Source organism: Hyalella azteca, unplaced genomic scaffold, assembly GCF_000764305.2.
Source record: "Hyalella azteca isolate HAZT.00-mixed unplaced genomic scaffold, Hazt_2.0.2 contig2205, whole genome shotgun sequence".
In the NCBI taxonomy this organism is placed as follows: Eukaryota; Metazoa; Arthropoda; class Malacostraca; order Amphipoda; family Hyalellidae; genus Hyalella; species Hyalella azteca.
Genome location: NW_025932489.1, coordinates 19,291 through 47,263, shown reverse-complemented (window position 1 = coordinate 47,263; position 27,973 = coordinate 19,291). Strand labels below are relative to the sequence as shown.

The 27,973-nt window shown below is 37.7% G+C and overlaps 3 protein-coding genes and 1 long non-coding RNA gene across 5 annotated transcripts in view; 3 read left to right on the top strand and 1 right to left on the bottom strand.

Moving 5' to 3' along the window:
* The first annotated feature begins 3,739 nt into the window (after nucleotides 1–3,739).
* LOC108668741 lies at nucleotides 3,740–5,819 on the top strand. Its single transcript, XR_001930616.2, has 2 exons — nucleotides 3,740–3,827; nucleotides 4,871–5,819. It is a non-coding gene; the product is annotated as an uncharacterized LOC108668741 (long non-coding RNA).
* Nucleotides 5,820–8,288: 2,469 nt separating this feature from the next.
* LOC108668738 (postacrosomal sheath WW domain-binding protein) lies at nucleotides 8,289–11,340 on the top strand. Its single transcript, XM_018155985.2, has 4 exons — nucleotides 8,289–8,458; nucleotides 8,790–8,967; nucleotides 9,889–10,051; nucleotides 11,204–11,340. Exons 1-4 carry the CDS (start codon nucleotides 8,403–8,405, stop codon nucleotides 11,338–11,340), a joined length of 534 nt encoding a protein of 177 aa, XP_018011474.1. The 5' UTR covers nucleotides 8,289–8,402.
* A 3,209-nt stretch (nucleotides 11,341–14,549) lies between these two features.
* LOC108668742 (ubiquitin-like domain-containing CTD phosphatase 1) lies at nucleotides 14,550–19,752 on the bottom strand. 2 transcript variants are annotated; one of them, XM_018155988.2, is made up of 7 exons: nucleotides 19,405–19,752; nucleotides 18,788–18,846; nucleotides 17,659–17,799; nucleotides 16,836–17,009; nucleotides 15,981–16,139; nucleotides 15,124–15,371; nucleotides 14,550–15,093 (listed from the first exon to the last, which is right to left on the bottom strand). In XM_018155988.2, the coding sequence occupies exons 1-7, from the start codon at nucleotides 19,649–19,651 to the stop codon at nucleotides 15,078–15,080; spliced, it is 1,044 nt and encodes a 347-aa protein (XP_018011477.1). In that variant the 5' UTR covers nucleotides 19,652–19,752; the 3' UTR covers nucleotides 14,550–15,077. The 2 variants fall into 2 exon arrangements, with proteins under 2 accessions (XP_018011477.1, XP_018011476.1); XM_018155987.2 differs by having other exon boundaries at nucleotides 14,550–15,371.
* Nucleotides 19,753–24,012: 4,260 nt separating this feature from the next.
* LOC108668737 overlaps nucleotides 24,013–27,973 on the top strand; it is a gene marked incomplete at its 3' end in the record, with an annotated part of 18,197 nt that continues 14,236 nt past the window's right edge. The window contains 1 exon segment of the mRNA XM_018155984.2: nucleotides 24,013–26,226. Coding sequence (XP_018011473.1) covers nucleotides 24,083–26,226 — 2,144 coding nt within the window.

Sequence of the window (27,973 nt, the reverse complement as noted above, 5' to 3'; positions counted from 1 at the left end):
CTCTTATTTTACCAAAAAAACAGTCAATATTAACATTTGTCTTTACTTAAGTGGTGACTAATCATGTGAAAATGCACTGTGACTGCTTTGATGTGACCGCAATTACGTAATCATTAAGGAAATGTTTTAGATTGACTTATTACATTGTGCATGATATTTTGGCGGGATTGTCAGAGTATTGCGGATTGCAGAAGTAGAAAATTTTTTGAAATGACATGTTTGCGGAATGCAAAATGCAATTTTTTCAATCAAACAAAAATACATGACATTAGAGCAACGAGATTTCATACCTACTGAAATTGTGTGATATTAGAGCTGCAATATTTCAGAAAAAAAATAGGACTATACCAGCCCTGAGTGGACAAAGGCCTACTTGAAAGAGATGGAATTTTATACATTAATATGCCCAGAGCATAAATAAGCCCATGCCAAATCCATTACATGTTTTTTAAAATTATAATTGCCACTAATTCTGCAGAATGCCTAGAATAATAATTTAAATATAATTGAACTCTGTCACCCAATCACCCATTACCCAATATGTAATACCGTATCTAATATGAAATCCATACAAAGCGTGAAGCCTAATCCAAGAAGTAACAATCAAGTGGATCTTGTTACGTGAAATGGTATGCCCACTGCAGCCCACACCTCCATAATTTTAAAGAACCAATAAATATCAGACTGTCAATCAAATTTCAGCAGCATCAAGTAAAAAATACATTTTTAGCAAAAATTTAGATTTTGGCAAATTTTTGCCAACAATTTTTTAAAATCACCTATGAAATTATTATTTGCCACAAATTTTAGAATACCCTGACCAATATTCTAGATTAGTATATATTTATTTACATTTTAGGAATCTTGATTTTATATTGACAATATTGATATGATAGACCAGTGGTTCCTAAAGTGGGCAATATCGCCCCCCTCGGGGCGGTGGAAAGATTTTGGGGGGCGATAAGGAAGAAGAAGACGGTAGGGGGGCGGCTGTCCGAAGTCAATGTCAGAAGTTCGAACGTTTGTTAGACGATTTGTACACAACACGTGCAGCACATGACTCCCAGTGATGGTTTTTTCTGTTTTTTTTTAACCTAGCTCTCCTGGGTTTACGTCTCGGACAAATTAACGGCCGGACTCGAGGCCGGTCTCACGGCCAATTTTCAAATTCAATGATCAAGGAATATCTCTCAAACTAATGAACTTAGCTCGATGAAACTTGGTACACGTATTCATTAGGACCTAACGGTAATGTTTTGCTCGTGAAAATTGTTTGAATTTTGCCATCGTTCGTTTTTGCCATAGTTATATGCCAATACGGGCCGAAATTCACAGTGATCAAGTAATTTCTTCCAAACTGCTGAACAGATTCGAACAAAATTTTGAATTTACAGTCCTAGCTAAAAATTTTTTGATTGTGCCTTCGTTTGCAAGTTTTTTTTTTTATTTCGCCTTCATTCAGGATTTAAACAGCAATTCGTGCTTAAATTTGCTGTAATCAAGAAATTTTTGTCCAAACTACTGAACAGATTTGAACAAAACTCAGAACGTATTTAAATACCTAAACCTCAGCAACGGTGATGTTTACATTTTTTCCTTTTGCCTTTGTTTGCGAGTTATAGGGCTATACGTATACTGATTCTGATTTATAGAAGCCATCGATCGACCGATCGAAAAGCTGGTTGTTCCTACTATATCTGTATAACTCGCAAAACGAAATCAAAATGGAAAAATTGTCACAAGCTGAACATCACTGTTGAGAGGTGAGGTATTTTTATACAAAGTTTTGTTTAAATCTGTTCTGTATTTTAGAAGAAATTTCTTGATCGCCACGAATTTAAGCGACAAATTACCCAGCGATACGGGCCGAATATAAGGAAGTGTGAAATCAAGAATGACGGTGAAATGAAAAAAACTCGCAAACGAAGGTAAAATCGAAAAAAAATTTATAAGCAAAAAAATCACCGCTTGGTAGTTAGGAATGTATATTCAAAATTTTGTTCAAATCTGTTCAATAGTTTGGAAGAAATTCCTTGATCAATGCGAATTTTGGCCTGTTTCGCAATATATGCGCAACTCATGAATGAAGGTAAAATTAATAAAAAATTACAAACTAAACATTACCATTAGGTTCTGATGAATACGTGTTCCAAGTTTCATAGAGCTGCGTTCATTTGTTTGGGAGATATTTTCTTGATAATTGAATTTGGAGATTGGTCGTGAGACCGGCCACGAGTCTGGCCGTAAATTTGCCCGCGACGTCCTTGGCTTCTAGTGCTGAAACAGTTATAACAGCTGAAAAACACATTGGCTCACTAAATTGGGTTCTATTTGTGAAATACACATTTGTGTTTAACCTTTATCTTTTAAAATTTCAGCGTACTAAATTTCAAGAAAGTGGCGTATTTCTGCGGGGGGCGCTAGAAATTCACTAGGGGGCCAAAGGGGGCGCCAGCCTGAAAAAATTTGGGAACCACTGTGATAGACAATAGTACTAACTTGTTAATAAATAAACTTTATATTGAATATCTGGGATACCTGAGTAAAAATTCTTGTTTTATTAGTGATGGTTCCTGGTGACTATAGAAAATAGCAGGATATGTCAAATAAATGTCATAACCAATCAATAATTGCCTAATTGGTTCTTATTGGTCATTGTGAGTATGTAAATTGTAGTTTTCATTGTGAGTGAATGTATATAAACTGTTGCCCATGCACAGTGTTATTATTACAGGGTTTGTACCGGTCATGGAATACCTGGAAAGTCGTGGAATTTGATTTTTCATTTTCCATGACTGGAAAGTCATGAGATTTCATATCAGATTATGGAAAGTTGTGGAATTTGCAAATAAAAGAAGAAAAAATGAAGTTTTTTCTGTGCTGCTTGTGCAAAACTGTTTGTGCAGTCTCTTGTTTCCTGCATTCTGATTAGTGTAATTGTTATTAGTGTAATTCAGCCAAAACCTTTTAAGCAAGTTTGATTGAATGCCAAGAAAATTTTTGAGATGGCATATAGTATGTGAGGTCTTGGAATTTTTTCTGAATTATTTACTTTTTTTTTTGCCAGAACATGCATATGGATCTTTCCATATCCAAAGTATATCCCCAACATCAAGCAAGAAAACTTCTGCCAATAATAAGTACATATGCCGCTGTAGAGGAATTACATCCAGACGTTGTATTTTGACACGTTAAATGCAGCAACGACCCACAGCGCTGGCAATTGGCCTAAAAATGGCCAAGTCCGCTGCTAAAAAGGCCTATAATTCAAAATATACTAGTAAATTTGTAGGTTCAGGTGCAAAAATTACATTTTCCTTTTTTCGTACAGTTTATGTTTTAATGAGGCAGTACTGGCATCATAAATTTTTGTCGACTAACGCAATTGAAAAAAAACTAAATCGCAGAATTTATCCGGAAAAAAGACCCTGCCACCCACCCGTGGGTCGTCCCGCACTTAACGTGTTAAAAGCTCCAATGTGTGTAGAACTCAATAACAATATATGTTTGACACCTCTGAATGGCATTGTAATGAATCATTTTGATACATTATCCTAAATAATTGCAGCCATAATTTGAAAGATCCGTCTTCATGGTTTTCAACTTTCCTAATCTCACTATCAGTGTTAAGTTTCTTGTCTCTTATATTATTGATATTGTGCAATAATAATGCCATATGATAAATGGTTATGTTACTCTTGAATGTGTTAATTAATGCGCAACTTCTTTGCAGTGCACAAGTGGCTGTTCTGTCACTTGGCGGGCTACTACCCCATCCTGCAGGTCCTCTTCCACAACAAGCCCCCCTCCCTCCACACCCCCACCAGGTGAGCACAAGCCCCCCTCCCTCCACACCCCCACCAGGTGAGCACAAGCCTCCCTCCCTCCACACCCCCACCAGGTGAGCACAAGCCCCAATGACTGCTATTTAGCATTGACTGGAGAATACAACTCCCGTCAGCTAATTCATTGTTAAGTTTTGGCTGTATATGCTGATTTTAAATGAACATTGCCAAATTTTTGAAGATTTCGTTTTTTTAATGAACATGGTTTCCAGGTGAGCACAAGCCTCCCTCCCTCCACACCCCCACCAGGTGAGCACAAGCCTCCCTCCCTCCCTCCACACCCCCACCAGGTGAGCACAAGCGTGGGGGGATACGAGAAAACATAATTTTTAATGGAACGACGTTGAAATGTAGGCAGATATGCTGAATTTAATTCAGAAATGAATTCTGAACGTCTGCTATTTAGCATTGACTGGAGAATGCAACTCCCATCAGCTAATTCATTGTTAAGTTTTGGCTGTATATGCTGATTTTAAATGAACATTGCCAAATTTTTGAAGATTTCGTTTTTTTAATGAACATGGTTGTATCAAAGGAACATTGGAAGATGATGGTGAACTTTTTATATGATAATTGAGGTTATTTATACTGGAGCTTCCGCATAGTCTGCGATGACAATTAATTGCATTTATTCACAAAATTTAACGAATATTTCGTGATAGAAGGATGGTCAGTTTAGTTTTTACATTGAATCATCTCCCAAAATGTCTGCCAAAATTGTGGATCTCAACTATTTATTAAATTCTTTCTATTTTTTTCCTCATTCCTAATTCAAATTCAATAAAAAAAAACTTTTGTCAACGCCCAAAACAACTTAGGCAACGTTAGAAAATCAAATTCTACTCTCTAAAGTCTTTTTTCTATTCTAACGTCTTTTTTTCTACCTTAAAATCTTCTTTTCTACCTTAAAATATTCTTTTCTACCCTAAAAATATGTTTTCTACCCTAAAATCTTCATTTCTACACCAAAAACTTGATAGTTACCTTGAAATCTTATTTTCTACCCTAAAATGTTCTCCCTGCAGTAAACAGCGAGGGCGGACCACGCGACCCTCCCCCACCTCGTACCGCGGCTCCAAGTTCTCCACCGCCAGGACCGTGGGCAAGACTGCAGCTCCTCCTTCCCCTGGGGCGCTATAGCGAAGTCTGGTCGACCCAATATATGCTTATATACTTATGTATAGGCCTGAACTATACTTATATATACAGTGGCAACCAAGAAGCCGTGCTCTGGGGCGCTATAGCGAAGTCTGGTCAACCCAGAATATGTTTCTATACTTATGAATAGGCTTAAACTATACTTATTTTATTGTGTTTAAAACATAGCAATAGGGCAAAAAGGTAACTTTTGGGGTAGTGGGGCTCGCATTTTTTAATTTTACAGTAATTCGTATGGATAATGTATACAGTGGCACACAGGAAACGACACGAAAAGTAACACTGAATGTGTAGTTGCCGCAGCAGGGGCGGTGGAGCACAGCTTGGTTTTCCCTCAGTAAATGTATAAATTATGTTTAGTATTATACATGTACGATGTATATTTTATAAGTATTCATGTGCAAGTCTGGTTAATAATCATAGAATATTTTTCATCAATGAATTTCTTGCTCGTTTTTTCCAACGATCCGAACGATGTTGGGCAGATCGTTTGCAATTATTCATATGAAGATGTAGCCGCAATAAAGAAACGGCAAGAAAACCTGCAGTTGAATATTATGTTTAACCAGAAGTAAAGTGCAATCGATTGCTTTCGGTACGATTTAATTTTTGCAATTAATTTTTTGCGCTATTGACGATTCATATTGAAATGTTTGTTGTTGTTGTTTGCAACATCGAAACTTGAACGCTTGGTGGGTAGAAACTGTCTTGTTTTTATTATAGTTAATGCATCGGAAACGCGCTAGTTTACGAATTAGAGCTATTCCACTGCTGTAAAACTTTGCAATAACTCAATAAACGAATGTTCAAATTCAATGTTTTTTCATACATCCTTTAGAAATTGCTGCACCTAGTAACCTGAAAGCTACTCTGCTTGTATTGAAGAAGGTTCGACTTCGTTAAAACTTCACCGTTAGTACTCATAACTAACTCCGCTGAGCAGATGCCCCATAATACAACTAACTAATGTCGTGATGTCACTAGTCTGGCATTTTTGAGGGTACCTTACAATGAGTTTAGGGACTTCGTAGTCCAAGGTCACGCTCAAGCGCCGGCTCCGAACACGTTTTGGTAACAAGGACGATCTTTATTTAGTTCTTTCAAATGAAAATGCTTGATGCGCTAACACAAGATATTCTTAATCTGGAAACCATTTGCAACTGCCGACACACATCTTGATCTCAGCGGCTCCACGGCATTTTCAAACGCATCCTGTAATCGCGACTTACTAGCACATTAAGTAATCTGTATCCGTGAACGAAAATAATTTCTGAAGATAACTTAGTACCGTAAGAAAGTCTATAGGTCTCTCGGTTGTAATTCAATTAATAACTTCAATATTTCTCAATTAATTTTAGGCACAATTTTTTACCGGGAACCAATTTTAATTGATCAATCTTATTTGGATTTCAAGTAACATTGGTTGAGACCTCATTTTTCAGCGACTCATTCTTACTATATCAGCATATATATATTATATGCTTTCAACGGATTTTGATCTGCGTCCTGAAAATTCGATACTTCTAGATAGCCATTTGTGGCGTACATAGTTGCGCGAGCTTCAGGTGATGTGATTGCATCACGAGTATGTTGGCTATGTTAATTTCGCTGTTCTTTAAACTTTCCTGCCTTGTATACTAGTGCCCTCTGGTCGTTTTAATGCATTTAAAGCTCTGTAATAAGCGTTTGTTTAACGTTTAGCTCTGTATCGGCGGATAGTGTCATTGTCATGATTACGTTGTGACGTCAATGACTGAATATCTATGTGAATGACGCACCAACTGATAAGATGAGTTAGATGACTGATGGACGATGGCATTTGTTCATCATGACCAACTGACCGAGTGGTGACATGTGCTTGTTAGAATAATCTTCAAATTGATAGGGATTTGAGATTTCATTAGGATTTTTACTTTTTATGTAGCATATCTTTCATCATGATGACTTGATCAGTTATTGACTGTTAAATGTCAATTCAGTCAACAATTGCCTTGATTAGTTAGCCTAAGTCAGGTAAATCAGGTTACGCTGTTATGGTTACTACCTCAGTGCTCAGTCCTCACTCCTCAGGTACCTACTATTGAGGTTTTCTGTTAGGAGCAGAAGCTTAGAAGTTAGAACTGTCCATTTGTAGGTATTGTCCAAATTCCAATTGATGTAGGTAGGCTACTCGCTACTGGCTACCGGTATTTTGAAATAAATTGTGAAATAGAAAGTATGTAGCTTGAAGTTGGTGGCTAGTGCTTTTGTTGGTTGGCTATTAGTGTAGGTATATTTCTTTGTAAGATTATTTGCCCAAAGTGGAAAATTTAGTTATGCAAAAATGCTTATGAATCCTGTCTGGGCTCACCCACTTCACTTCATGGTAGTATTTGCCCTCTCCTACTGGCTACTCCTAGTGCTTTTTCCGAATTTCTAAAGCAAAAAGTAAGAAAAATTGCCTAATTTTACCTGAGATTTTAAAAAATCACCTGTGAAACCATGAACAATTATTCTAATCTAATTCTAATAAACCTGCAATTTTAGGAAAGTACTGCCCAATAATGGAAATATTGGAAATGGGCCTGACTTCAATAATAAAAAAGTACGTACATGGAGATTGACATTTGACAATTTGTAATTTGACAGAAACTCCCAGATTTTAAAGCTCAATAAAAATGAACAAGAAAACATATTACAATATAAATTTGTCCTGATTTAAAGGCGGAAAAAATAGCTAGGAAAGATATCGTTATTTAAATTTGATTAAATAAAAATGATAAAAATTTTTGTATCACTGAATTCTAAAGAAAAAATTGGACAAATTATTGCCCTCATTTTAGAGACATTCAATTAGGGTTAATATTTGAAGTTCCATTAAACTCACTGAAGCATATTGACGGGCATGTTGCAAAAATTGTGGCATTCTAAATGCCTTATAAATGACCATACACCATTATAATTTAGAGCACGGCAGCCAAAATAGGAGCGAACAACCTAGAAAAGGAGCGGGATCCCCTGGACGAGTGCAGTACAGCGCTCTAGCTCCCAAATTACTGCCACAATTACCACTTTTTTACTGCCCACTAATTCTTAAGGAATAGCAATGGGTAATTCATAAGGAATAGCAATGGTAAAATTATTGCCCATTGGTATTAGGAAAAATATTGGTGTTTCTGTCTCATTTCTGTGTGCTGTAGCTTCTGCCTAATTTTCTGTTTTGAAAAAACGGCTTCATAGTTATTATTTAGTAACCAAACCTTGCAATTAGTAGTAATAGAAAATCTAGATTTCATTTTAAATTTACTAACGTTTTATGTAAAATGATCACACGTTCTTTTTAAGCACTTAAGGTGACAGACAGGAGTTCCAGATTATAGAACTTGAGAATCAGTTAATTGATCATCAGCACTGACCATCATGTCCATCAACACGGCACACGCCAATAAAGGTGTCGTCATATACTCCGGTGAAGTGTGAGTATTTATAATCAGTATTTTTATATTTATTCATTTGTCTGCTCCTTTTGATACTAAATTGATACTTATAGATTACACTGATTAGTATTCTCATTAACACAGATTAATCTTTAGTTTCATTCAAAATGAAATTTTGGAGTGGTAATATTGCATTTGTACAAATATTATCAGGTAAAAATATCATATTCTGTAAAAAGACATGGAAATAGACCTTTCTTTTATAACTGATATTTTGGAACTTAGCAAGTTACCAGTCTGGATATTCACAAGAAATTTAACCATAATATATAAATTGCACTCTGCACCATCACCATCATCATCATTGCAGGATCATCCTGTACTGCGACCATGTGACGATGAACCTGAGTAAGGAGGTGGGAGGTAACGGCCTCGCCGGCAACAAGACGGGTCGTCTCTACCTCACCTCCCACCGCATCATCTTCACCAACACCAGCGATAGGGACCCCCTTGGCAGCTTTGCCGCGCCCTTCTTTGCCCTCTCTAAGGTATGAGGGGTGCATTAACTTTCCCTTCTTTGCCCTCTCTAAGGTATGAGGGATGCCTCAACTTTCCCTTCTTTGCCCTCTCTAAGGTATGAGTCATGCCTCAACTTTCCCTTCTTGGTTGACAATACAAATACATTAATTTGTGTTGATTAGATACAATGAATTTTTTGTGGTTGAATAGAATTGTATATTGTATTTAAATGTTCTAAATATAAACCAATACAAAGAGTTCTAATTCCTCCTAAGCATTTATTATGTGCCCATAGGATTACAATTTGTACATGATTATTCTGCAGATTTCGTGATCATATTCATATTCATTCAATTCAATTCATAGATCATATCTTGTATAAATCAATGCACTCTTCATGCTGCATATAAAGCGTCAATTCATCAATTTATTATCATGATATGGTCCCTTAAATAGTGAAATGTGTCAATATTACAATTTTATCAATATTTATCACTTAACTGTAATCTCTTGTTAGTAATAGTAATTACTTTAATGATAAATGCTGCTGATTGTGTTAGTTAAAATTAATTTAATAATAATATCAACTTGTTTGTCGGTGAGCTGTTTGTACATGATAATTACATGTCTGATCACAGTGCTTGCCTGCTCTGTTTCACTATCACTTAAATTTGGACAATTTTCCTTAGTGTTTCCTTAGTGTTATATCTAGTTGAGCTGGAGCAGCCTGTTAGTAAGCAGTTTATGGAGCGTGTTCTGGTCAGGTGGAGCTGGAGCAGCCTGTTAGTAAACAGTTTATGGAGCGTGTTCTGGTCAGGTGGAGCTGGTAAACAGTTTATGGAGCGTGTTCTGGTCAGGTGGAGCTGGAGCAGCCTGTTAGTCAACAGTTTATGGAGCGTGTTGTGGTCAGGTTGAGCTGGTAAACAGTTTATGGAGCGTGTTCTGGTCAGGTGGAGCTGGAGCAGCCTGTGTTTGGAGCAAACCTGATCAAGGGGCAGGTCAAAGGTCAGCCCAACGGAGGGTTCGACGCGCGCACCGTGAGCTTCAAGCTCACGTTCAAGCACGGGGGCGCCATAGAGTTCGGGCAGGCCCTGCTTAAGGTGGCAGCTATGGGTGAGTGATATACATGTATAGTTTGTATAGTGTGTGTAGTGCTTGTATAGTCTGTATTGTGTATGGTGTATAGTGTAACGTTCAAGCACGGCGGCGCCATAGAGTTCGGGCAGGCCTTGCTTAAAGTGGCAGCTATGGGTGAGTGGTACACATGTGTAGTGCTTGTATAGTCTGTATAGTAATGTATAGTATATGGTGCACAGCGTGACATTCAAGCATGCTATAGAAGCAACACATGTGTGTTGCTTCTATAGCATGTATAGTAATAATAGTAATAGGGTGTATATACTTTACATACTAGGTGTAGATTTTCTCAGTATGATTATTGTATAATACTAAATATATACACATACTTGCTGTATATATTCGTAGTAGTGAATAGAATATTGCTAGACATGATTATGTATTATGAGTTTTCAATTGTTAATTCACATTGATTCACCCTCAGCATTCATCGTACTCATGAAGCTGCAGTATATATGTCTGACATTTGTTCCCTATGAGTTCATTTTAACTTTTCCTTAATAAGGAACAAAATGATTGCAGAATTTGTACAAATAAGCATAATTTTAATCAGAATTCCCATTTTGAAATTCTTATAAACATGAGCCCATAATAATTTACCCGAATACAGCTAATGATTGAACTGATAATTCTGATATTGCTGCTAAATTACCCTGAATTATAGGTTTTACCCCTAGTATTAATGCAAAAAAAATTACCCCAAATTTCAGGTATTATCTTGAATGACGATGCCAAACTAGGAAAAATTTCCCCAAAACTCCGGTATCAACAAAAATGATAATGAATACTTTTCCCAAATGCCAGTTATTACCCCAAACAATAATCAGTAATTACCCTAAACCATATTCAATAATTACCCCAAATAATGTTGAATAATAACCCCAAATAATCACTAATTACCCCAAATAATAAAAATAATTACCCCTCCCCTCCCGAAATTCTAAATAATAATGATAATATAATAATAATAATCTACGGTGGCCGGCTAGTCTAATGTGGTCTTAGGCTTCAATGGTTTGAATAAGGGTTAATGAATAAAGTTATAATAAATATAATATAATAAAGTTATTATATTTATAATATAATAAATACTAAATTGAAATAACATTCCCCCCCGCCCTTCCCCAGCGGGAAGCGTGTTCACGTACGAGGCGCCTCCCCCATACCCCGGGGTGATGGGTGCCCCGCCCCCCTACGTTGGGGGCGCCGTGGGGTTTGCTGCCCCCCCACCGAGCACCTACACCATGACAGCCGCTGGTATGTAACGCATGCTAATTAATTTTTTAGTTCACGGCTCGTATTAATCAATAAAATTTTAAATTTTGTTTCAGGGCTGATCAAATAATTCATTAATAGTGCCACATTTTCATTGATTTATCTTGATTTTCTTGTTTATCATTCCTACGTCAGTTGCCAACTACCATTTACTTTTCTTTTATAAATGCTGGCCGCACGTAAATGTTGCTTTATTTACTTGTTGGCAACCAGTAGCCCGCTAACGCCGGTTGCCAACTACCATTTACTTTTCTTGTATTAAGTGCTGGTCGCACATAATTTTGCTTTATTTACTTGTTGGCAACCAGTAGCCCGCTAACGCCGGTCGCCAACTACCATTTACTTTTCTTTTATAAGTGCTGGTCGCATATAATTGATGGCAGCCGATTGTACGCTAACGTCGAAGGTCAACTATCATTTAATGTTATGGTACCTGTTGGTGCTGCTGGTGCATTCACTTTGATTTCTAATTGCTGAATCGCAAGTTATCAACTATCGTATACCTCAAACTTTACTTTTGACTACTTGTTGGCAACCCCACCCTGCCTACGTTGTTGCCGACTACCATATACTAGTCGTATTTGAGCGATGCATGGTTACTGTATATTGTTGAAATGCTTGCTTGATACTTAAATTTGTCCCAATGTAAAAGCTCGAAGAAAAAAGAACTAGGAAAGATGTCATTGCAATATAAATTTGATTGAAAAAAATTATCGACATTTTTGTATCAGTTTTAAAGATGAAAAAAGCTTGATTGATACTTCACTGGGATCATTTGTTGAGATGATGTACTACTTGAATTATTTCCTGAGATGATTTACTGGAATTATTTACTGGGATGATTTACTGGAATTATTTACTGGGATGATGTACTACTTGAATTATTTACTCGGATGATTTACAGTAATTATTAATAAACTCGCTTCCCTCTCCCCCCACAGAACGATCTCCCGCCTCCTTATGATGCCAACGCCAAGAAATCCAACTAAACTTCCGGTGCTGTCAACGCTGCTGTTGGTGCTGTCAACGCTGCTGTTGGTGCTGTCAACGCTGCTGTTGGTGCTGTCAACGCTGCTGTTGGTGCTCTCAACGCTGCTGTTGCACATCAGACATATTCCATCCTGTGTTGATATTTTGTCATTTATTGTTCCTCCGCTGGATCTAAAATCAACATTTCAGAACATTTATTCAATATTCTCGACGAGATATAACAAACTTTGTTTTTAAAAGAAAAGAATCTGTTTTCTATTTCTTTAATATATTGTAATTCATAAATTACAGTTATTTTGTTCTATGTTCCAAGCTCTCCTTGTTGTGATCTGGCATCATCTATTGTTAGTTTATTGCACCAATATTGCAATGTTTACTACATCTATATATATCTACTTGTATAATGTATTGTATGAATGTGGGTAGCATATTTACATGAAGCTCGGATCTTATGTTCAACAACCACGTTCAATATCAACGCTATTTCTTCTTCAGCAACAAGTTAAAGCTGGTAACTGTATTTCCAGTGGTCTATATATGAATATTTTTTTTAATATCACCTTAATTGATGAATAATAATAATAATACCTATTAATTGATAATAATAATAACACCTCAGGCAAAGAAAAATATATATAACTCCTCAGTTGGAAGATAAATCCTAATCACTCTTGCTATCCTATAGAGAATATATCCTGATCCTTCCCTGGTTCATGGGGGAGAAAACTGCATATTTCTGCATGGGTTGTTTATGTTCTGATGTACAAAATTAAGATTCACGACACTAATTATCAAGAGAACAATTATTGTTACTGTTCTCCAGGACCTGACTGAAGACCTCGTGGCATGGGCTCATATCTAGAGATAATGGGGCAGGTCTTTCAACTGTAAATCATTATAGACTGAGAGCGATCTTTTTTTGCTCATTACTATTGCACATCGAGACTGTCTCCCCTATAATATGAAAATAATGGGTTATAACCTTAAAAATGAGTTACAATCTTCAAGTGTACATCATTGTAGACTGAGAGGGATCTTCATTTGTTTATTACTGATGCACATGGAGCCCCCCATAATATTGAGATATTGGGTTATAAATTTAATAATAATGAGTTATAAACCTAATAATAAGTTATAAACTTCAAGTGTACATCATTGAAGGCTGAAGAGCCAGCATTTTTTGTGCCCGTTAGCGCAAGCAGCTTGCGGGTAATGCAGGAGTTGCTGTATGTGTTGCGTGAAGCGAGGCCGTCGTTATATGTTCCAATATATAATAGGACCAAATGATCGGTTATAAGGACCAAATGATCGGTTATAGGACCAAATGATCGGTTATAAGGACCAAATGATCGGTTATAAGGACCAAATGATCGGTTATAAGGACCAAATGATCGGTTATAAGGACCAAATGATCGGTTATTGGTCCGATGAATCTACTGATATGTTTTCATTGACATCTGCTCGAATTAGAAGTTATGAAGTTTTATCATGAATATTTACAGGTTCTATCATTGAATTGTCATTATTTTAACTCTAAACCGAATCATTTTGTTGTAATATCATTTCTGATGATAGTTTGTCGCTGTCTTGTACCATTAAACTTAATCATATATTGTATTTTAATCACCTACACCTCGTCAAAACACCTAAGAACTGATGCAATAATCAGGCAATTAGATTGGCTAGCAAATGCATTTTTGTTTGAAATTACAAGCCGTTTATTCCTTAATGTTTACTTTCCATAATAAAAATATGGCCGAGTCGTGCTTCTGTCTGTCACCGATTCTAAACTTTGCAGTTTTCAAGTCTAGCCGGCGGTTTGAACCCGCAACTCGCTGCTCCAGACTTCCTAATCATCCGAGCACCTCCTTTTTTTTGGAGCAAACTCCACGTGAGGGGTTGGGGAGGCCTGGGTGTTGACACATCATTCAACAGCAGCGATGATTCATTCAACATTCAAACATCCCTCAAAGCAGTTAATTAATTGAGCATTTAATTAAATAACTAATTAATTAATTATTTAAGCAGTTAATTAAATAAACAGTCAATTATTTAAGCTGTCAATTAATTAATTAAGCAGTTAAGTAATTATCTTAACACAACACGATAACTTGGATCAAAATAAACAAACATCGTGAGAATATTTTTGTATGAAAGCGTTATTATGAAAATTTTACATTTATACTTAAATTAAAGTATTTGAAAAATAATCGTAATTTAAATTATATTGTTATAAAATTTAAACCATAGCTGCATAAACAAAGTTACACAGTGAGACTTACAATCCCTTAGCTAAGTTCAGGCATCGTTCAACCAGAGAAATGAGTGGGATATTTTGTCCTCTTTGTGACGCACTCTCTTACATCACGTAGCACTGATACGCTTATTGCCAGACCCATAGGACTCTCCATCAGTATCCTCCTGGCCAAAAGGACCCTCCCTATGTAACCTCCATCAGTATCCTCCTGGCCTATAGGACCCTCCATCAGTATCCTCCCTCAGTATCCTCCAGGCCTATAGGACCCTCCATCAGTATCCTCCCTCAGTATCCTCCAGGCCTATAGGACCCTCCCTACATACCCTCCCCCAGTATCCTCCGGTCCTACGTACCCTCCATTAGTATCCTCCTGCCCTATGTATCCTCCCTCAGTATTCCCCAGGTCTATAGGACCCTCCCTCAGTATCCTCCAGGCCTACGTGCCCTCCCTCAGTATCCTCCAGTCCTACGTGCCCTCCCTCAGTATCCCCCCGGCCTACGCACCCTCCCTCAGTATCCCCCCGGCCTATAGGACTCCCAGCGACTGTGTCTGAGGGCGCTGAGGTCGTCGAGCTGGGCAATATCCTGCAGGTATCCTGCGAGCTTGAGGAGCTCGCGGTCAGTGCCCCTGTTCTCGTGGGCCCTCCTGAAGGGGCGGATCTTGAGGCCGTTCTGAGGGTTCATCAGGAAGTTGCGGCGCAGGTCGTCCAGCATGACCGTGTTGCCCGCGTGGTAGTGCCGGTGCTTGCCCCAGATTACGGCCAGCGGCTTCACCTAGAAATGTAATTAAATATTAAATATTTACCTTCATGCGAGCATTAATATATCATGGAATTATTTTTTTGTTTGAGATGAGAGAAGATTTAATCAATTCCATTTCATGGCCAGCGGCTTCACCTGTCAATGTATTTAAATATTAAATATTTATCTTCCTGCGAGCATTCATATAGCATGGAATTATTTGTTTGTTCAGAAGAATATAATTGAGAAAAGATTTAATTATTTTTTGTTCCTAAGAGGATATGAAGTGAAGTTTATTTAGTTAGTAGCATGAGTGCTTCTACATCTGAGGCTGTGCTACATGAGTGGTCGAAGTACATGTAGCTTCCCAAGTACACGTAGCGGCCCAAGTACACGTAGCAGCCCAAGTACACGTAGCTTCCCAAGTACACGTAGCTTCCCAAGTACACGTAGCGACCCAAGTACACGTAGCGGCCCAAGTACACGTAGCGGCCCTGTAACGGCCCAAGTACACGTAACGGCCCAAGTACACGTAGCTTCCCAAGTACACGTAGCTTCCAAATTACACGTAGCAGCCCAAGTTCACGTAGCTTCCAAATTACACGTAGCAGTCCTAGGTACACACTACAGCTACAAGAGCACCTCTACGACGCCGTAGTCGGGCGCCTCGATGCGTATCATGGCCAGGGAGTCGACGTAGAAGACGATCTTGTAGTTGGGGTTCGTAGAGACGCCGAGCAGCTTCATCTTCTCCTGGATCCACTTCATGCTCGTCGCCGACCAGATCGCGATGTCGTAGTCCTGGGGGCAGTGGTAACATTAGTACGATATAAATATGACTCTACATTTGTACAGTATAAGTATGACTTTACATTGGCCCTGGGGGCAATGAAAACTTTACACCATCTACATATGCCTTTACATTTGCACAACCCAAGTATGATTAAAATTTTACATTTGCACCACCTAAGTATGACTTTACAATTGTAAGTATGTCTTTACATTGGCCGTGGGGGCAATGTTAACTTTACACCTCCTACACATGACTTTACAATTGCACCAGCTAAGTATGATTGAAACTTTACATTTGCACCACCTCATTATGAAGTATTCAAAAAAATAGATATTTTCATGATTTAAAACCATTTGGCATTAGATTTACACGAATGATTGGGAAAAATCATTTTATTAATTTGCAACATATAAAACTACATATTATAGTACACACTAAAACCTCTAAAACGACACCAGCAATTGGGCATTTATATAATGAAGAACTAATAAAGGACACCGCCTTCCTCGTAAGGAAACCTATAATAATGGGACAATTTTAATTTAAATATCCAGTAATTAATTTACTTTAAATGTTCAGTCTTGGTTATACGCTTATACCTTATACCTGGCAAAATTGATGGAAATATATTCGTCTTGACAGAACATGGTGACCATAATTTTGTTCATATAACCAGTTCCTCAAAACACAGCCTCACAAGACACCTGGTAAGCGCTGAGCAGGAACTCGTGCAGATAAGGCCTCATAAGCTCGAGGCCATTCTGGCCGACGCTGCGGTGGTCGAAGAGAGTGTAGTCGATGTCGAGCACCAGCAGCTTCTTGCCCGGCCGCATGGGGTTCAGCACCTTCAGCTCGTACTCTCTCACCCGCTTCTCTATCTGCAAATATGGGTTACAATGAAATATAATTGCCTTTAACTAAATCACAGTGATTTTTCATATCGGTTTGTTTAACATGCTTTTTATATTGTTTTGCTTACCATGCTTTTCATATTGTTTTGTTTAACATGTTTTTGTCAAATTCTATTTCTATCTTATTAACCTGGAAAATATGAATCCTTAGTTATTCTTGCCTTTACCTAAATCAGAGTGATTTTTTAAAGGGTATTCCTATGTTCTTCACTCAACTCTATTACCTACTCTCTTCCTAACCTCATAAAGATGGATTCAGGTCGTCAGGCATACTTGCCTTTAATTAAATAACAGGGATTTTTTAAGGTTTGGTTACATTTTTTGTCACTGTAGTAGATTAGACACAATACTTGATAAATTTTTTATATCAATTTTAGCTCTTCTTATGAAAGATCTTCACAAAATTAGTTTTCAAAAATTGTATATATTGAAAAGGGTACAGCTTTACTTACCAGCATTCTAATGGCGTTATAAATCCAACAGGAATAATTCCATTCCATCAAACCTTTGATGATGGCTACCAAGTAGTGAGAATAGTAAGAAAGAAATACAACTATTGTACAGGCAATGCTACAAAACAAGAAGGTATTGATACAAAATCGGTAGCAACGGGAACCTTTTCTATGTAATCTTGACGCTGGTGCACAGAAAGCAGCTTATCCTCGGCAATGTCCAAGTCATTAACAACTTCAGGCAACTCATCAGGGACTGTTGTTGCTGCAACCAAGTCTTCATCTATGCTGCCAACCATCATGATCTGCATGTTTGAAGTTTAAACATAGTAAATGTATAAATAATTTACCAAGAATTTTATTGCTTTTATTCTCAATTAACTAATGCTACAAGACTGGCAGTAGCTGAAGCCTTCATATCAAGGATATATATATATATCTACAGCTATCAACTTACATACCATTGGATTTTTGAAATCATTTATAAATCAATTTTATGTTTCAATTTTCAAGTTGTATCAATAATATCCAATGTTCTCTTCTGAAATCTGAATTAACTGAATTGAGAAACCTTTTTACTGAAAAAATTTTATGTGCTACAGGACCTTGATAAAATATTCCTTGGAAACCTCATATGGGAACTTTTTAAATCCTATGAACAATCTAATTTGCAAATTCAGAAGAACAATAAGAAAATTGGCAATGAGAATTATTCATTCAAAAAATACTGTAGGTATTAAATTCCATAAGATTAACATATATAAAATAAGATTAAAATTGCATGGAGACAAATGAAATACCAGTAAATTGATAGTTTCTCTTCAAAAAAAAACCTAAGGCACTTTAGCCAATGAACATGAATGCATTAATTTTTAAGCTTTCTGACTCATAAATAGCTTGTTTTGAATAAGGAATTTTATTTGAATTAAATTTCAAGCTTTCACAAGAAAATAACCTTCCCAGTCTGCAAATGAATCTAGCAAATTTTTAATGCCTACTTAGGGCTTGCACCAAATAGATTATATTTAAACATAAATAATTTTTACATCCAACAACTGGAAACATACATAGTTATTTGGTTATCATTCTTCATCATTTGACTTAGCAAACAAGACAGTTCTGATGGCCTAGATTAAAATTATAAAAGATTTATCTGTACTCATTTTGTAGTTTTTTGCAGAAAATACAGACTATGTAGAGAGTTAAAAAATTCCATTGAAATAGCCAAGCAACACTGAGAAACAGGGTGGAAGTATAGAATTTCACCCTATATTTGGAAAGCCTATAGCAAACCTTAGCGCCATTCTTCAGTCCCAAGCCCGTCATCAGCATGCTCTCAGAAGCAGGTTTTCCTGGAGATAAAATTTCATCAGAACATTTTGTCTAATAATTATACTTGGATAAAGTATGATATAATATTTTATTGTTAATTATTTCTCATGCTAACTTTAGTATGAATTAGTAGGTCTAATCCTATCAAAATTTAAAAAAAATTATAATTTGTCAGAAGTTGTAAAAAAACAACACTAATATCATGTATAAATAATAATACAAATTATTTTATATTGTTTTGATTCATAAATATGACAACAAATAGATTCTGCAAGACTGCAAATGACAATTGTACTATGAATTGAAATTTATGTGAAATTTTAGGAAATTTGTTGGTTCATACATTCAAGATTCAACAATCAATAAAAATTATCAATCCAGCTGGGTCTCTTTATTGATCCAAAAATATCCACAAAATTATAATTAGTAAGTTCAGTTAATCAGTTTCAGTCATTCCAATTTTACATAACCTAGCAAATATAAGTAGGTAGTACATATTTAACGTTATAATTAAGGGTTTTAATTTTTTTGTTCATTTATCACCATTTCTTAATTTTATGCTGATTAATTCATCATACCTTTGGCTTTGAGATTTATAAGCTTTTGTTTTTCAGGACGAACTTTGGTTTGTGTTTGTATTTCTTCTTTGAATTCAGAAACGGTCATCCCTTCGTAAATATCGATAGGAAATAAAGCTCCATTCCACTTGACGCTCAAAGACATGACAACCGTCAAAGATTCATTTCCTTCAGCTTTTACTTTATCGTCAATGACAATTTTTTCAGCATTGTCTGAAGCTTGGTTAACTGATGCAATTGATGTCATTGTAAGCGAAAAAGATATATCAGAAGAGAAAAAAATTTCCGCGCGACCACATCAATGATCTAGCGGCACTTGTCAGTTTGTAAACAAAGATCAGATGTTTTCAGTGCTGCCACAAGACTTGGTGGAATACCTTTGCACCTGCGTGAAAACTCACAACCTGAAAAAATCTTAAATAGATACGATCTTTTTACCTTATTTTAGTTTTTAGAATGTTCAATTATTTTAAGCAAATATTTGTTACTGATCAGTGAAAACTTTTCTAAAGTGAAAGAAAGATAAATATCTAAACACATCTATGTAACTCTATTTTATTCTCAATTCTATTCATATATAAACTGATTTACGTAAATTCATTTATATTTCAACGTTTGATGATAATTTTCGTTGACTTTTGTAGAATGATATTTATACTTAGAACAGGTGTAATTTCTCTCCATGCCTCAACTCTGGAACTTTTGGTGAAAATGTACTAGAAATCGTACACTTTTGTATATTAGAATGACAATTTTAATTAAGCCTTTAAAACATTTTACACATAGTGTGACCAAAAAAACCTTTTCATAGCTTTATTTATCATATCAAAAGAAATATAGTACTTCACTAGCCTAAGTTCGCTTATACTCAATTAGAAACTCGTCCCAGAACAATTTGCTTACCTGGGATTTCTCACCTGCAGGTCCGGTCACACTGCAAGAGGGGTATGTCCGCGCAATGATCCTCCGCAATTCCAGTAGTCCTCAGACTTCCAGTGTTGTGAGTGGTTGTGTGTCGTCATCCGTGAAACACAAGATCGTGTATCGATGTTTGACTTTACGCTTGCCTCTCTGATCCTTGTTTCATCATATTATTACAAAGAACTATGAAACATTCACCAGTTATTTTATGCCCGTCATAGATATTTTCCACCTCAAGCATAAGAGAATAATATTCAGAAACAGAAGTACTGTGATATTGTTTCTATTTCCGCTTACAGCATGTACGTAATTAGGTCACGTGGACAGAGGAGACTATTTGAATAGAGTCTATAACTGCCCTGACAGGACAGCATCGCATTGTTCAACATTACAAACGTCCACCAATCACTCACTGAGGTCTCTCAGTTATTATTCGTTTCCAGTTATTGACTGACAAATGTGTACTGAGTTTAGAATACAAGTGCTAACGTGGCTGGCTCTGCCTGAGCAAGATTATTTTCTACCTACGTAGCATGCGCTAGAAATACTACTTTATGTGAAACACCAGGCTTTATTCATGAATTAAGTGCTTCATAACCTCCTAACTAAAATATAAAGACAGTCTAAAAAACTAAAGCCGGTTATAAGCAATAGTTTCTTGTACAAGTGTTGGAACCCAGAAACGTTTGCAGTCTTCAGATCTGACAGTTCTAGGGTTTCCTTACCTAATATTCTTGACTGAATATAAATCAATGATAAAACCGGCTTTCGAGTTCATTATGATGTATCTTTCATAAATGGTTCCTGTTGAATAATTTTACATTAAAATGAAAATTAGTTATTTCCAGTAGGTATACAAGTAACAGGGTTAGGCAGGCTAGCTGCTGCGTGTTGACAGTGTACTGTTTACAGAAATCTTATGGCCTGTTCTTTGTTTACACTCTACAAGGCCACGTAAACAAATTACGTTACGTCACTGTTACGTGTCTTAACTCTGAAGGCAAACACACGTTAGGCCTGATATGCTCCGGAATTCGTTAGTATTATAAACTTCATAAGTAACGCTAATACGGTTTTACCACTCAGTTGTAACACTGTTACTGATAGTGACACTGTCACTGAAAGGTCTCAGTGATACCTTTCACTGAAGGGTATCAGTGATACCATCACTGAAGGGGTATCAGTGATACCTCTCACTGAAGGGTATCAGTGATACCTCCCACTTAAGGGTATCAGCGAAAGGTATCACTGCTCAATGGTATTGGTAGTAACACTCGCGTCACCCAGCGTGTATCAATAATGATACATAATCAATAATAATAAGCTGTATCAATAATACACGCCATATACAAAGGTTACTGTATTACTTCGAATCCCTTTAAATTGAAGTAATCCTCGGGTAAGAATAGCATTGACGGCGGTTATTCCATCCATAGTCGAAGGTTTAATAGTTCGTTTACGGACGGTACCAATTGTTGAGCTTTACGGTAGGAATAGCATTGACTACGGTGATCGTCTCGCAGACAAAGGAAAATACATTAGAGTAATGACGTAGAAAGAGATTTTAATCTTAAACATTTTAATATTCATGAACATTATCCTAATGTCTCTCAATTAAAACTAAACTTTGTTGTTAAGAAGTGTCATGTGGGGTCGTAAGCCCCTGTAGGGTCGTAAGCCCCTGTAGGGTCGTAAGCCCCTGTGGGGTCGTGAGCCCCTGTGGGGTCGTAAGCCCCTGTAGGGTCGTAAGCCCCTGTGGGGTCGTGAGCCCCTGTGGGGTCGTAAGCCCCTGTAGGGTCGTAAGCCCNAGGACCAAATGATCGGTTATAAGGACCAAATGATCGGTTATAAGGACCAAATGATCGGTTATAAGGACCAAATGATCGGTTATAAGGACCAAATAATCGGTTATAAGGACCAAATGATCGGTTATAAGGACCAAATGATCGGTTATTGGTCCGATGAATCTACTGATATGTTTTCATTGACATCTGCTCGAATTAGAAGTTATGAAGTTTTATCATGAATATTTACAGGTTCTATCATTGAATTGTCATTATTTTAACTCTAAACCGAATCATTTTGTTGTAATATCATTTCTGATGATAGTTTGTCGCTGTCTTGTACCATTAAACTTAATCATATATTGTATTTTAATCACCTACACCTCGTCAAAACACCTAAGAACTGATGCAATAATCAGGCAATTAGATTGGCTAGCAAATGCATTTTTGTTTGAAATTACAAGCCGTTTATTCCTTAATGTTTACTTTCCATAATAAAAATATGGCGGATCGTGCTTCTGTCTGTCGCAGATTCTAGACTTTGCAGTTTTCAAGTCTAGCCGGCGGTTTGAACCCGCAACTCGCTGCTCCAGACTTCCTAATCATCCGAGCACCTCCTTTTTTTTGGAGCAAACTCCACGTGAGGGGTTGGGGAGGCGTGGGTGTTGACACATCATTCAACAGCAGCGATGATTCATTCAACATTCAAACATCCCTCAAAGCAGTTAATTAATTGAGCATTTAATTAAATAACTAATTAATTAATTATTTAAGCAGTTAATTAAATAAACAGTCAATTATTTAAGCTGTCAATTAATTAATTAAGCAGTTAAGTAATTATCTTAACACAACACGATAACTTGGATCAAAATAAACAAACATCGTGAGAATATTTTTGTATGAAAGCGTTATTATGAAAATTTTACATTTATACTTAAATTAAAGTATTTGAAAAATAATCGTAATTCTGATAATCGTAATTTAAATTATATTGTTATAAAATTTAAACCATAGCTGCATAAACAAAGTTACACAGTGAGACTTACAATCCCTTAGCTAAGTTCAGGCATCGTTCAACCAGAGAAATGAGTGGGATATTTTGTCCTCTTTGTGACGCACTCTCTTACATCACGTAGCACTGATACGCTTGTTGCCAGGCCCATAGGACTCTCCATCAGTATCCTCCTGGCCAAAAGGACCCTCCCTACGTACCCTCCATCAGTATCCTCCTGGCCTATAGGACCCTCCCTACGTATCCTCCTGGCGTATAGGATCCTGCCTATCTACCCTCCTGACCTATAGGACCCTCCCTATGTACCCTCCCTCAGTATCCCCCAGGCCTATAGGACTCTCCCTACGTATTGACTACGGTGATCGTCTCGCAGACAAAGGAAAATACATTAGAGTAATGACGTAGAAAGAGATTTTAATCTTAAACATTTTAATATTCATGAATAATATCCTAATGTCGCTCAATTAAGACTAAACGCGCCTTTGTTGTTAAGAAGTGCCGTGTAGGGTCGTAAGCCCCTGTGGGGTCGTAAGCCCCTGTAGGGTCGTAAGCCCCTGTAGGGTCGTAAGCCCCTGTAGGGTCGTAAGCCCCTGTAGGGTCGTAAGCCCCTGTGTAGGGTCGTAAGCCCCTGTAGGGTCGTAAGCCCCTGTGGGGTCGTAAGCCCCTGTAGGGTCGTAAGCCCTGTGGGGTCGTAAGCCCCTGTGGGGTCGTAAGCCCCTGTAGGGTCGTAAGCCCCTGTGGGGTCGTAAGCCCTTGTGGGGTCGTAAGCCCCTGTGGGGTCGTAAGCCCTGTAGGGTCGTAAGCCCCTGTAGGGTCGTAAGCCCTGTTACTCATTGTGATGCAGAAAAAGTAATACATATGTTCCCGTTTCCAGAAAAGTGCGTCATTAAAATTAAGGCCTAATAATAAATTCTAGAACGTTTTATCATACCTTTTCTCATGTTGGATTAAGTTGAAAAAAATGACATCCATGCGCGGTCTGCGCGGCAACAGATCCAAGTCGTACGACTCGCTCGATAACGACGTGAATGACGTCACGAATGCGTTCAGTGACGTAACAACTCGAGACGATGTCGAGATAACCAAACGTTCGTCAAATAAGTCGAAGACTAACGCGTTCCGACGCAGGATATTCGGGAAGAAATTAGTGTTCAAAGCGGACAACCTAACTCAAACGGTGGAAAGCAACGGCAAAACTAAGCTTAATTCGAAAAAAGGTTCCTCCAAAAGCAATGATGACCGAAGCCTTCCTCATCACGAGGTCGAAAACCCGTTCAACAATAATTTTTTGATTGAACCCGAGTCTCGCGGTTGCCACAAAACAGATGACAACACCGCGGGCGCAATTGACAACACCGATGGACGGGATCATGCTGACTCCAGCGCCTCCCAATTGAGTTTCGGCAGCGAAAATGGAGAAAAATGTGACAAATTCATGACAGAAACTCCGAGGTCTTTATCCATGTCGTCGCTGCCTGAAGATTCAGACAATTCACAAGACTTCGACGACGACAAGTTCTATGTGAAGAAAGGTGGCCATTTTGGCGTCAAATTCGAAAAGAAAGCCAGTCTAGGGACAAGTAAACAGAAGCGGCAACCTAATGTTACCAACAGAAATAGGTTGTCGGATGGGTTGAATCAATTGAAGAAAAATGTTGAACAGGTTAGAAACCCGAACTTGAAGTCGCCCAAGTTCCAAAATTTTAAAGCAGTTTTCGGTAGAAGCAGCAAAGATAAAGACAAAGATAAAAGCGTTGACGTTCACACTGACGCTCAACATGGCAGTCGTTTGACGATTAAAAATGGAGATGATTCAACAGAAGATGGCGGCCAAAGGAATGGTTTTACCCCTCCAATGCAAACCGATCATTTGGAAAGCGAGTCCGAAAAGGCCAAAAAGACTAAAGTGAAATCCAATGGCTTCTCATCTAAAATGAAAGCTGCGTTTGCCTCTATTTCCCCCACGAAGACACCACCGCCACCTAACGCCAGATCCACCGAGCTGCGCGATGCCAAACTTGAAGACGAGTTCGATTTCGACGCCAATTTCTACTCGTGCCTTGAAAACGTCCGAAACGACGAGTTCCCTGCCAACGACAGCACGTCTTCCAGCCATGCCAGCAGCCATATCACCAAACAGAGTGTATCGAAGAGTAAAAATAATGAATCTGAAATGCCTAGTGCTTCCTCAGACCATCTGAGCTTCGAAACTTCAAGATGTAGCGGTGGACTTAGTGATTTCTCATGTGACCCTTTTACTGCCGATTATCTTCAGCCTTTTGATGCTTCTTCTTCGAGCAACTTTGAATCTTTCGACGATAATTTCTGTGCTGTACCGTCCACTAACCTACTTAAATCGTCGTCTGCTAGTCTAATTCATTCCTCAAACACTAGTCAAACTAACCCATTCACTTCTAGTCAAATGAATCCATTTACTGCAAGCCATATAAACCCATTCACTGCCTGTCAAATTAATCCATTTTCAGCCACTGTAATTGACCAGTCGCCTGAACATGCAACTTCCAATAAAAAAATTCAATTTCTGATGACCTCCTCGCCTGAAGGGGGTAACACTGGTGCCAGTGCCGCCTCTACTCCCTCTCTTCCCGATTTCATGAAACCTCAACCAAAAGCTCCCGATGGAAAAGATAAATCAGGTTGTGCATCAGATGAAAAAGCAACACACTCTTCCCCTACTGACGTGGCAAACATTACTTCCATGAATGGCAGACTTTCCAAGTCAATCTCAACGTACGGCTTCATCGAGAACTCCTTCGACATGACCAACCTCGACAACGTGCCTGATGGTCTACCAGGAACAAAAGAGTTTCGGGAAACGGAGCTCCCAACTTCTCGTAGATCCCCAACCGAAAACCTACTATCAGGAAAACCGCTCCCCACCAAAAAACACCAGCAAAGGAACCTGTTATCGGCTTCAAGTTCCAATTTACTGGAGTTGACACCTAAGTTTGATAGGAACAAGATCGCGGGGTCGTTAATGGACTGTTCTCGGCTGGACGAGGAGGCGGACGACGGGGCCGGCATCTCCCGTCCACACCGTCCCAAGAAAAAAATGTTGGCACTGGAGGACAGGGCGACGCAACTCCTCTTCAGGTGAGAATTTAATTATAAATTTATTGAATTATTCGCACTAGTATTATTTGTCTTGGACCAGGTAATGTAAATGCTATTTGTATGAACGTGTTAACGACACACACATGTATACGGAACGCCTGCACCGTGTACAGTCCAGCCTGTAGTAATTATATTATATGTAATATTTCGTATCACATTATATATTATATTCTTTATCATATTTATATTAGTATATGTAGTGTTCATATCATATTTATGTAGTATATGTATATTATATTATAGCCTGATATTCTATGCTAATGGTGGAGTGGACGCGAGTGAGTAATGGGGTAGCGATTTCTAGGGCGTGAAAAGTAGATATAGAACTAATATGTTTATTTCTAAGCATATACCGGTACTTCTATTTATAAATCATAAATATTATATAAACAATAATTAGATTAATTTATTTTGTTAGTTATTGTATATTAATACATAATACTTGGGTGTCGAAATATTTCATCATGCCTGGCCAGAAGCAGATAAGCATTGGAGAATTTTCACAGCTAGCTGAGTTTCGAACCCACAACTCGCTAATCCTATCTTGGGGATTTTAACCATCGCGTTATATAATTCGGGGTAAAATAATTGAAGAAATATTTAATTATTAATGAACTTCTCGGTTGTTTAAATTGTATATTTGTATACGCCACACAAATGTGTATAAAATGTTGGCACTGGAGGACAGGGCGACGCAACTTCTCTTCAGGTGAGAATTTAATAATCATTTTATTGAATTATCCACACTAGTATTATTTGTCTTACATCAGGTCATGTGCATGGTATTTGTATGAACGTGTTAAAAACACACACATGTACGGAACGCCTGCACCATGTACAGCCCAGCCCGTGGTAATATATTATATGTAATATTTTGTATTATATTAAAGCATGATATTTTATGCTCATGGTGGAGTAAATGTTAATGAGTAATGGCCGGGGTAGCGATTTCTATGGGGGTGAAAAGTAGATATTGAAGTAATAAGTTAATTTCTAAGCATATATTTCCGTTTATAAATTATAAATATCATCTAAATATTAATTAAACTAACATATTATGTTAGGTATTAAATATTAATGCATAAAACTTGGGTGTCAGAAGATATCACAAAGTCTGGCCAGAAGCCGATAGGCATAACATAATTTTCTCTGCTAGCTGGGGTTCAAACCCGCAACTCGCTGTTCCTATCTTGGGGATCTTGACATCTCAGCCATCGCGCTGTATAATCCGCAGTAAAATAATTGAAGAAAATCTTTAATTATTAATGAACTTCTCGGTTGCTTATATTGTGTATTTGTACACGCCACACAAATGTGTATACGCAACACACACACGTGTACACACACGTGTACACACACACACACGTGTACACGTAGCACAAGTGCACGCAACCGTCACAGGTGTACACGTGAGTCACAGCTGCATCACACCTGCTACCTTCACACCATCACTCCTCTTATCTATCATCATATCATCTCTTATCCTATCATTTGTACGTATCCTTTTAATATCATTGTAAACCTAGCATCCCTTGGTCTATCATTTTAATGGTGTTATTGCTATGGTATGTGATGATAGTGGATATGATGAGGGATAAGATAGTGGATATGATGAGGGATAAGATAGTGGATGTGATGAAGGATAAGATAGTGGATATGATGAGGGATAAGATAGTGGATATGATGAGGGATAAGATAGTGGATATGATGAGGGATA